The sequence below is a fragment of the Physella acuta genome, unplaced genomic scaffold (genome assembly GCF_028476545.2).
Source record: "Physella acuta isolate Inbredline_101_S28 unplaced genomic scaffold, ASM2847654v3 ptg000219l, whole genome shotgun sequence".
NCBI lineage: Eukaryota > Metazoa > Mollusca > Gastropoda > Physidae > Physella > Physella acuta.
This window is the reverse complement of record NW_026731738.1, coordinates 22639-34712: the sequence shown is the minus strand read 5'-3', so window position 1 is coordinate 34712 and position 12074 is coordinate 22639. Positions and strand designations below refer to the sequence as shown.

The window sequence follows — 12074 nt, the reverse complement described above, 5'->3', positions numbered from 1 at the left end:
ACAAGCATACTGCAGGTAGGAAGGTACAGCGTGGACACTTCTCCCCACACACTGAGTTGGAACAGCCTATAACCGACTCAATTATGGATGTCATAGATAGATGACCCTTAAATTAAAAAATACTATATCTTTTAATAGATAAACTAATATAAAAATAAGGTTGCCGAACAAGAGATGCATACGTTGTATTACATAAGAGTGTTGCATAAGCTAAAACTAAAACGGTATTGTCAGCAGAGGCGTAGCGACCCTTCCCGGCGTCCGAGGACAAATTTTTCGATTTGCACACCCCCCCCCCCCTCAAGATTTTGATTTGCACCCCCCCCCCTCAAAGTTTCGATTTGCACCCCCTCCCCCCTCGAGATTTCGATTTGCACCTCCCCCTCAAACTTTCGATTTGCACCCCCCTCAACCTTTCAATTTATTTTTCCAACCCATATGTCCCCCGGGTACATATGTCCCCCCCCCCCCTCGCTACGCGACTGTATATTACACTTTCTTATACTACCTTGGTAAGTAAAGTACCGTTTCGAGGCTTATCGTACATGTTTAATTGTTTCAGTGATGGGATAGTGTGGTCAGCATTACTGCGAGACTTCTTCTTCGTTCTTAATTTTAGTATACGTGGCCGTAACGTGGCAACTGGTTATGCGCCATTGGGGCCAATGACTTCGATTTCAGCCTGCTTTTCTTTTTGGATTTACTTTACTCAACCAATAGCAAACTACAAGGCAACAGTTGTTTGATTTTGGAGTTGTCTCTCCTAGAAGAGTGGCTGTCCCCAGCTAACGAGCCTCACCTGCCCGAGGTTCGAACTCAACCATGAGCTTTACCGACTCGACCACGCCCCATATTGCGTTCCCTTTCATACCGTGAGTCGGGTACCCATCAGAAGACGAGGCTACCTAATAGATCCCAATATAACGAAATAAGAAAACACCATCCCCCTTTACGATGGTGTTGTATATTGTTGACGTCACGTCAATTCTAATTTTTGTGACAAACAATGTGATACATAGATGAAGGGTTTAAGAAATGTAACGTTCCATTTATTTTATTTTTATTATCAGTAATGATTTTCATTAGTCAATAGGGCCCCTATAGGGGTGGGGGTGACAACTGAGATGAGTTTTTGTTCAATGTGTATGAAAGGGAATTAATGCTGGATTTACAAAAATTGTTTTTTAAAATACCTTTTTGTCTCCCATTATTTAAAAATAAACAATTCTTTAAACTTAGCCTAAATCTAATTAATTATCCGTTGTTTTTTTTTTAATTTTATCCCCTACATGCTGGTAGTATGTGCTTAGTAAAAATGTTGGTTGTTTTAGAGTTGGGGCGTGACTTACTCTACATGTAGGTCTAAAATAATATAATTTGTAAAATTAGGTCTAGATTTTAATTAATTTAGGGCTACCGTTTAATTAATAAGTTCAATTACTCACTAGTCCTAGCCAATCATAATTCAGTTAATTATCACTTTTAAACTGCATTCTTCATATGCTTCTAGAATCGAGATAGATCTTCTAATTCTATTTGTAATTTGTGTGCATGGTCCGCTTAGATTGAAGAACGTTTGTATCAAGTTTTAATTTCTAATGTTTGTTCCGTTAGTTTAGCTAGAGATTTTAGTGAAGCTAAAAATAATATTGGGAATACCCTTTCAATTTCCCTAGAAAATCAGAGCTTGAGGCTGGTCACGATTTGACATACGTGGAAGTGGAAGTGGTCAAATTGCTGAAAATAATAAATAATATTAAATAAACCTTCGGGCCTCAGCTGTGACTTTCTACCACATTAAGTAAATAAGAAGTTGGAATCAGAATTCTTGTTAGTGTTAGATCTAGAACCTATTATTTACTTTGTGACTTGTGTTTAGTTTTAGTGTGGCCTTGCCTTATTATTTTAATTATTCTTATTAGGCCCTATTTTTAAGTAGTATTTTAGGCCTCAGAGTCGTAGCGACCCTTCCTGGGGCCCGGGTAGAAGCTTTCGATTGGGCACCCCCCCCCCCCTCAACCTTTCTATTTATTATTCCAACCCATTTTGGCGCCCTGCCCCCTCCCCCTCGCTACGCCTCTGTTAGGCCTAGGTCCCCTACAAAATTTATATTTGGTAATCTATCGTTTTAGGTACGTAAAATCGCCCGCGACTAGTAATGTGAAAAACAGGTGACTCCTTACATTTTAATAATTATTTCACATTTTGAGGAGGATTTATGTTTTGAAAAATACAAAAATGTTTCCTTGTTTCATTTATGTACCTGTTTTTAAACAATTGAATTAAAACTTTTCAGTAATAAATGAACACCAGCGATGTTTCCAACAGATGCAAACATGCTCATTTACTATAGCAGCCATCTTGTTAAATTTTTATTGACATATAGGCCTAGTGCAAGATTCAGGCGGAAGTCACTCTATTTTACAAATGGCCGCTGTTTATATAGCAAATCTTGCTTGCAGGCACTGCTGTTTAAAGTTAATTTCTGGCCTATATTGATATATTTAGCCATTGATTTAGGTTTATTATTCATTTATCTATAATATTTGACACAAACATATCACAATATACTTCTATTACAGCCTTGACAATGAGGTAACGTTTTCGTACATTAATAGCCGCGGGCGATTTTACGTACCCAAAACGATAGATTACCTTATATTTTTAATTATATAGTATAGGCCTATGATGGCGACCTAGGCCTATTTATTTATTATTAATTCATTTTTAAAACATTTTGTTTTTAATGTTTAGATACATTGGAGTCTGAGATTCAGATTTTTGTGTTCCAACTTGGACTCGACTAGTTAGGCCTGCGCTGCCTGCTGTAGCCTTCACTACTACTAGATCTAGATCTACTAATACTACTATTGCACCAACAGAACTGATTATGACAGCTCTACACAACAGACAACCATTTAAAGAACAGCAAATTTTTTGTGTTTTAGTAAGTATGAGATTTTGAATTCTTTATCTAATTATAATAACTAGCCTAATGAATGATGATTGGTAATAAAATTTCAGTTCATTGACCAATTATTCCATATATTTAAATAATTTAATTACGCTTATAGTATAAGATAGGCCTACAGCATAAAGTATTAAAGTAGAACAGGAAAATACAAATGTAAAATTGTTTTAAGCATTTTAACAAAAAATCTCACTTTCCATAAGAATTACACTTAACAAAAATAAGTTTTAACTGCATAAAAGCATTTTTTGTTTAAGACAAATAAAATGGTTTCTATATAGCCTACAAAAATACATAAATGCCGTAAAGATGAAAATAAACTAATTTTGAAAGTTGATATATCAAAAACTGCCTGGAGTAATAAAGATACACAATATTTAAACTATTTAGATTCAATAGCCATAAAAATTGCATTTAAACCCTACTCAACAGGCACAGGAGCTGTCGTGCTTGTTTCTCCACCACTCACCCACTATCGAGGAAAACAGTGTCTACGTGTATGAACCAACAAAAGGAAAACTGTGGTGGCTCGTTGTGGACTAAATTTAGCCATAAAAATTATGTGAGTTCTTTTTTACAATAATTTACGTAATCAGTTTATTAGCATTTGTTTAGGTACTTTTGTTGCTATTGTGATTGTCTCTTCAGTTTTTATACCAGCTACCAGCTAATTTCAAGTCTAGTTGGTTAAAAGTTAAGAAAAGTAAAGATTCCTCTTTACTAAAGCAATTCATATTGCAGATAAAAAGTAAAGTACGTGTTTCTTGACCTCAGCATATGAAGGGATGGTGTGGTCAGCACTATGCCCCACCACCTTTACTTTCCCCAATATAAGTCAGGTACCATCAGAGCTGAGTGGACTCAGGGACGTAGTACAGTCACAAGTCCAAACTTGATACCTTCTGGCTAGTAGCCCAACACTGCAAAGTATTTAGTTTAATTCTTAAAAGCATTAGAATTCTTGACATTAAAATACAATAGATTAGCAATGGATGGCATGCATTCCTTAAAATATATGTATGATAATTTTTATCTTAAAGTTGTAATTTTTTTTAAAAATACAAAGTTGTATTTGCAATCACAGGTAATGAAAGTACCAGCTGATATTAATCTTACAAAGTTTGATCGTCCGTGATTGGTCAAAGAACTTTCCAGTGTGTTGTTTTTTTCTGAGTTTGGGAAGAGTGACCAGCATAGCAAGTACTGATTAAACTCAACAACTGTTCAAATAATTCAACCCTAATGCTGGTTTGTGTGGACTTAAGTAACATTAGAAAAAAAAACACAATTATAATCATTTTATTCAAACATAATTGTGTGGGAATATAATTCATTGTGTATTACGTACTTCCTACAATCGGACTTCAAATACACATTTTCTAGCTCAAAAACATTTAGTTGTTCATGTAATTTCAAGTTTTCAAAAAAAAAAAATGTTGAATAGTTTTGTTTAATGAAAAAACTCATAAAAGAAAAAATATAAATTTCACAAGTTAATAACATCTAGTTTTGATAAGATCAAATTTACTCCAAAAACAAATTCTATAGACCCTCTTCAATACTGGGATTTTAAATAGCAAGAACTTTCCCTTCACAATGTCTGAACCTCAACAGACCCAGGCTAAGGAGCCAGAGGTTAAGAGAGCTAAGCTGGCTAAAGCAGGAGACATAGAGTCTGAACCTCAACAAACCCAGGATAATGAGTCAGAGGCTACAGCCAGTCTGTCTATAACAGGAGACGTAGAGTCTGAACCTCAACAGACCCAGGATAATGAGTCAGAGGCTACAGCCAGTCTGTCTATAGCAGGAGACGTAGAGTCTGAACCTCAACAAACCCAGGATAATGAGTCAGAGGCTACAGCCAGTCTGTCTATAGCAGGAGACGTAGAGTCTGAACCTCAACAAACCCAGGATAATGAGTCAGAGGCTACAGCCAGTCTGTCTATAGCAGGAGACGTAGAGTCTGAACCTCAACAAACCCAGGATAATGAGTCAGAGGCTACAGCCAGTCTGTCTATAGCAGGAGACGTAGAGTCTGAACCTCAACAGACCCAGGATAATGAGTCAGAGGCTACAGCCAGTCTGTCTATAGCAGGAGATGTAGAGTCTGGACCTCAACAAACCCAGGATAATGAGTCAGAGGCTACAGCCAGTCTGTCTATAGCAGGAGACGTAGAGTCTGAACCTCAACAGACCCAGGATAATGAGTCAGAGGCTACAGCCAGTCTGTCTATAGCAGGAGACGTAGAGTCTGAACCTCAACAGACCCAGGATAATGAGTCAGAGGCTACAGCCAGTTTGTCTATAGCAGGAGACGTAGAGTCTGAACCTCAACAGACCCAGGATAATGAGTCAGATGCTACGACATCCAGTCTGTCTATAGCAGGAGACGTAGAGTCTGAACCTCAACAGACCCAGGATAATGAGTCAGAGGCTACAGCCAACCTGTCTAAAGCAGGAGCCATAAAATACAAATCTAGCCCAAACGATCATTCAAAACTGGGAATGATAAAAATGCGTCGCTCTGTGTCGATTGACCACAACCACCATGATGCAATGGAACGTGAGAAAACATTCCCAGAGAATTTTGCTGATAAATCTCAACATGCCCAGTCGGGTTATATTTACCAAACAGGTAAATATAAAATTGCATTTATATAAGCAAGGTACTCTCTATAAATTAGAGAATTTTCCAATCAGGCTTTGGTTACTTCTCATTTATTTTGAAAAATCTATATTATATTGTAAGGGCTTAAAACAGCCTTCAGAAAAGGGCTATTACAGAAGGTTGTTTTTTTTTATTGAAAATTACCATTTTTATGTTTATTTAGTTGATACTGTGATTTTAGTTGAGTGAAGCTATTCTATTAAAGCTTAGTGCTTTAATTATAGATGTTACTTAAGTGATGTGCTATATGTATGTATATATATATATATATGTATATATGTGTGTATATATTTATATATATATATATAATATTTATTAGTGTTAATAAAAGTCCAATTCCTGATTGACACTGTTGTACGTACATAATAAAGAAATACAGTTAATTTTCAAAGAGTTAATTAATAGTCTATTAAGTAACATTATGTAACATTTTATGTCATAATACATTTTCTTTGGGTCTTGACCTACGTGAAATGTTTAAAATAACTTGGTCTGGTAGAAGTATTCAAAATTTCGTGTTAATGCCAGCCCTATTCCAACAGATGGCAACATCCAGTGCTACAGCTGTGGGTCTATGATAGAAGAATCGCATGATGAAGCTTGTGTGTTCACACAAATAACTACAAAAAGTGATAAAGAGAACTTCCAGGTATGCTTGCAAAAATAAATGTGTTACGTTAATTGGTGTATATTTGCTTAACTTAATATTATGTTAGGTATTATTTACTACAAATAAATAAAACTAAACAGAATTAGTTTTTAAATTTATGAATCATTATTCTTGTGGATGAAAACTTCCCAATTAAAATATTTGTTGTAAATTTTTGTAACAATGACTGATGCATTTTATAATTAATATATAATTACACTTTTATTTTCTTGCAAATATACAAATACAGTTTTTATTCAATGAGCTTCACAGAACCTACTTGAAGCCTCCCCTACAATAGCTGTTAGATTAAAATGATAATAAATGATGAAAATATGTTTATTGCTCTTTAAGGAGCTGGTTAAACTTTATAAGCAGGAAGTCGGGAAGGGGGATTAAAAAAATCCTCTAAAATTAAATCACTTGGCAGAGAAACAGTCTGCTAATATTGTTAATTTATTTTTTCTTCAACTTTATTATAAACATGTTAATTTTTCAGTTAGAGTTATTATTATTTGGAAGGAAATTAATTATTCTGCTATGTGATTTTTAGAGGAGTTGGGAAGTTATTTTGATTTATTTTTTTACTGCTCGTGCTGCTATTCTAGAAATAGCATTTTAAAAAATTGCCTTGCTTAATTTAAACATTCATAGAACTGCCTCATTAAATTTTTTTTCATCTTGTAATGTTTACTAATGCAAATAACTGCATAATATGTTTACAAAGTATTCTTTTTTAAGTAGACTGTTGACATATCCTTTAGTCAAAAAATTGTATCCTCATCTGAATTAAAATTATAGCCAAGGCTTTGAGTTACAGAATTTTAGGCACTTCCATCGATTTTTTACTTTCTTGTGTATGAAGTAAAGAGGAAGAACTGTAATCGTGCAAAAAAAAATTGAAATCGAGATTTTCACAGATCTTGATATTTTACCTCTCCCTGAGTAGGAAAGACTTAGTTTTGCAATTTTGTCGGAATGTCTGTGTGTGTGTGTGTCTGTGAACACGATAATTTGTGTACAATTACAGTTAGGTTGATGAAATTTCATATTATAAGTATAATATCAAATGTGTACTTCTGTATCAACTTCTCAGTAATTTCCAGTAACCGGAAGTGGAACTTATTCTACTTTCGGTTTTTCAAAAGCCTTTAACTTGAGTGCTGTTTCTGATAGACAAAATTTCACCATAAGTGAAAGATCTAATTCTGTTTTCTATGAAATTGGTGCACAATTTTTCTTTCTACAAGATTCTATTCTATTTTTTTTAAATTTAGTATTAAAAAATGGATTAAAAACATTTCTCATTCCGCATAGTGTTATATAAGAATATTCAAGAAACTTTATGGGAGGTCTCTCCCTCTTTATTTTAACAATGATAATAATAAAGTGCTATATTATATTTTATATTTTTGTATTTAACAGATCAATAATAACAAAATAGACACCAACGGTAAGAAATTAAAAATTATATTTGCATTGTGCTTAAATTAAACCATAGTATGTTGTTTTTAATAGTTTCTGACAGGAAAATACTATATTTAGTTTTCTTATGTTTTTAATTCTAGATAAATATTTTAAACTGCTATCTGTATTTATTTCTATTTGGTGGGCAATTCTTCTAATCATTAGTTTTTATAATAGTGTTTTACATGTAGCTTACATTAAATAATTGCTTTTCTTTTCAACTTCTCTTTTTTCTATATCATATTTGCTTACCAATACAATATTTTAAAGCATGTTTTTTAAATTTATTTTTAGGTGGACTAATTTGTCCTTGTAAGTCTGCTATTAAAGCTATCCTCTACTCCAACTGTGGCCATTTACTTTTCTGCTCTAAGTGTTTTCTACAACAAATCCAGAAGAATACTGCAGAAGACATTGTAAGATTTGGACATGAACAGGTTGAAAATAATTCAGAATTTAGCGTGAAGTGTCCGAGCTGCAGTCAAGACTCCAGCCATGTTGTGGTGGTGAAAGTAAAAGAATAAAATCAATGGACCAGAGACTTTTGGTTAACAGACTAAGATCATCTCCAGGGCCCTTTAGTGTACAAACTTAGATCCACTCAGGTGCCCTTAAATTATGAACTCTGATTGTGGGGGCCTTGGTTTACAAACTTTAGTCATTTCTTGGACAGTGAATATTTATTAAGGATGTACCATTGCAAGGCAAGCTTCCAGTGGTTCTAGGCTCACAAAAAAGTCAGTAGGGGATGAATCAGTCATGTATATTAGTGCATAAATATTTTAACAACATATGGAGTTGATGATGAATGCTGTAGATATCAAAATTATCCCACAAAAAATAAGATAAAGCAAATATATTTAGATGAAAAAATTAAAATATTTCAAGAAAGTTGACTGACCATCAGTCCCCCTTTAATCTGTTTATGTTTTAATAGCTTTTTGTAAATGTTTATCTTTGTTATACTTTTGCTTCTAAGTTGCTTTATCTTAGTGTAAGGTTTGCCAAACCCCACTTTCATTACATTGGGACCACTGTGTTTAAAAACAATGTTACCCAGCGAAACTGGAATTTTTCTAAAAATGTTGAAGGCAAATGAACTGATCTAAATTTATCTGTGGAATATCCTGAAATTTAAATATTGCACCTGAAGTCTCAGAAAAACAGCATATTTTTATAGCGTGATACTTACATAGTTTTACTTCGGCACAATCACACTGTGCCTATCTCCGGTGACTTCCTTTTTTTAAAAATTAGAATGTGTTGGTGTTGGGAAACTTTCGCTCAAGTCAATGATTGGGTGGATAGTGAACCAGTTCATGACTGAATAGTTGTTGTGGAAATTCACTCATTGTAAATTGAAAAGTTAACAAACTTGTAATTTGTTGTCATATGTCCATCCATAGGTACAACATACATTAAATAAATAGCTACTTAATTTACTTAGGCTCAGTATTGTTAAGAAAGAAAAATTTCAATTTATTTATAAAATTTGTTAAAAGTTTACATCCATTCCTTTTTGTGATATGTAAGTGTAATGAAATTGGAAAAAAACAAATTCAGGCAAGAGAAAATGTTTAGCCTGTAGTTAAAATAGATTCCATTAACATGATGCATATTATTTAATGTTTTAATATAATTCAACTGCTGTTCAAAGTATTTTTATTTTTTTTGTCATTTGTGAAAGCCCTTCTTTAAGTTTTGAAGTAAAATTAAAATGAGTTTAAGACCAGTTCAGTAAACCTAATAAAAATGTACATCAAATTTTTTATTATTAAGGAACAAAAGAAAACCATTTTCTAACTCTCTACAATAGTTATAATTATTTCGCACTATTACAATTTTGTGATAAAGCTAAAAACACATAACAATGGTATAAGTACAGTATAAGATTTGTATTCATTATTTTTGTTTTATGCACAAATTCTGCATTAAAAACTTTTCAAATACAAATTATTAACATGGTTGAGAAAGAAATTAACCTTTTACTTTTTAAAAGAAAATTTCATAAATATTTCCTTTGGTGGAGTTACACTTCTCTAAAAGTTCCATAGCTCAATTTGTCTGTCCTATTATTCAAATTTCACAATTGAAATAATATGATTTTTTACTTATTAGACTATAATAACTTAAAATAACATTGAGGTTCTACTTTCTTCATTTCATGGTGAAGGGCAATATTCATGTGAACTTGTTACTCATACATATGAAACACATTTCTAATTGTAAAAACCTCATTATAATTAATTAATTAGTAAAATTTGAGCCGTTTTTATGCTGTATTATTAATATGTTTTCATGAAAGCAAGAAATTGTTCTGCTGTTTATCATTATCAAAATTCCAATTAGGCTCCACTCTACTCATTTTGTTCTTTGCTTTAGTATGTTAATATTTGAGGCCCCACCAATAATGAAGGCTAGAAAAAAAAAATTATTTACACATTTTTTAGATCTATACTTCCACTAACAGTCCCTAAAACCAAACCACACTACTTTGTTTCACTTCTGGCTTAGCTTATTTCTTATTCACAGTTACTTCCATTTTTACCTCCCTTTATTCTTAGTTTACCTCCCTTGGTTAACAGTTCACTAAAAAAATGTTTACTCTTTATGGCTGTTTATGTATTGAGTTTACCTCATTTGATATGCAAATCACTCTTGTTGCAATTCACACTCATCTGTCACATAAATATTTTTTAATTTTCTATTAGCCTACTTTATGCAAAATTATTTTTTTTAATGTAGTATGTAGCCTAAGAATTTTGTCTATGCATTGTGTTGAAATGATAACAAACTTGACTGGGCGTTTAAACAAAATATGATCCTGATACAAAAACCATTATATTCCTTTTTCACAAGCAATTTAAAAAAACTCCAGCTATTATTATAGTGAGGTGGTTTATTCCAATTATAAAAGCAACACCCTTTCATAAAAAGAAAAAAAAATTGCCTGTTTAGAAAAGAAAATTTGTTTTCTTCTAATTTATTGTTTCCAAAACAATTTTAGAAGTTAATTATTTAGCTAAAAAAAATTTAGTCGTTTTTTCTGCCCTTATGGTGCTGTCCCCAAGGCCAGTAATATTTTGAAAATACATGTAACAGTTATCCATCCCTTTCACTTACAAAGGTGTTCACTTTAGCATGGTTTTGTAGACATGTATACATTTTTGTTGCTTCCTTATTATTTACACTTTTATAACAAGACCGATTGCTAAACTGTGTGATCTCTACCTCTTTTGTGCTATTTATATTGCAATACAGAGGGATTACCTAAAAAAAAAACTTTATTAATATAGTCAGGTTTTTTTTTTTTAATTGAATCTATAAATATTGCTTTTTATATATGTTAAATAAGTTAAATCTGCAAGCAAAATGAAAGTTAGTTTTTAGAATTTAACCATTGTTTTAAATTAAAGGAGGCCTATTTACATGTTTGTTTTTTGCTACTAGCTCAGAAGATTCCATTTAAGATCACAGGTTTGACTCAAGACTGTAGCATGACTCTGAGTCCACCCAACTCTGATGGGTACCTGAATTAAGTTGGGGAAAGTATAGGCAGCTGGGTAAAATACTGACCATACCATCCCTTCGTATGTCAAAGTCAAGAAACATGAACTCTACTTCATCTGCCCTATAACCTTTAGGTCAGAAAGTGGAACTTTACTTATTTACATGTTTAGAATAAATCTTTGACAGATTTAAGTATCTACCATCTTATCAAGCTAATTTTTTAACCTTTGTCGTAGTCTGATCACAAATATTAAAATAAGTTTATTATTTTTTTAAAGCTGTATACATGTTGATGCTGGTACCAAAATAAATATGAAATGGCGTTGTTATTATTATTGCAGTAAATGTATTAGGATGTTGCGTTTCTATCCATCCCTTGTGGTTTTACAGCTCTACAGGATTTAGCCTGCTTCAACAACTTCTTCTACTCAGACTTGGTCGTTTTTTTCTTCCAAGTCTGTCTCGAAATCATTTATACATCAGAGATAGTTCCTGCTTTGGGGCTGGGTCATACACCATCTCCACCCAGTGGCGTAGCGAGGTTGGGTGTCACCCGGTGCGGCACTTAATGGTGTCACCCCCCAGAGGCATAGAGGCCCTTCCCAGGGACAAACTTTCAAATTTTCGATTTGCACCCCCCCCCCGAGTTTTTCTCTATATATTTTGCTATTTTTTGCCTTGGTGTCAACCCCCTAAATGGTGTCACCCGGTGCGGTCCGCACCCCCCCTCGCTACGCCCCTGTCTCCACCCTTATATTTTGGTCATACACCACATGACAAATCCAGTTTTTGGTCTGGGTTCGATTTTT

At 33.4% G+C, this 12074-nt stretch overlaps 1 protein-coding gene across 2 annotated transcripts; it reads left to right on the top strand.

Moving 5' to 3' along the window:
- The first annotated feature begins 1695 nt into the window (after nt 1–1695).
- On the top strand, nt 1696–11582 carry LOC131937717 (putative serine/threonine-protein kinase samkC). Of its 2 annotated transcripts, none has more exons than XM_059295324.1 (7): nt 1696–1801; nt 2755–2947; nt 3404–3533; nt 4056–5606; nt 6182–6288; nt 7714–7741; nt 8050–11582. In XM_059295324.1, the coding sequence occupies exons 4-7, from the start codon at nt 4568–4570 to the stop codon at nt 8277–8279; spliced, it is 1404 nt and encodes a 467-aa protein (XP_059151307.1). In that variant the 5' UTR covers nt 1696–1801; nt 2755–2947; nt 3404–3533; nt 4056–4567; the 3' UTR covers nt 8280–11582. The 2 variants fall into 2 exon arrangements, with proteins under 2 accessions (XP_059151307.1, XP_059151308.1); XM_059295325.1 differs by having other exon boundaries at nt 1696–1830.
- Nucleotides 11583–12074: the final 492 nt, after the last annotated feature.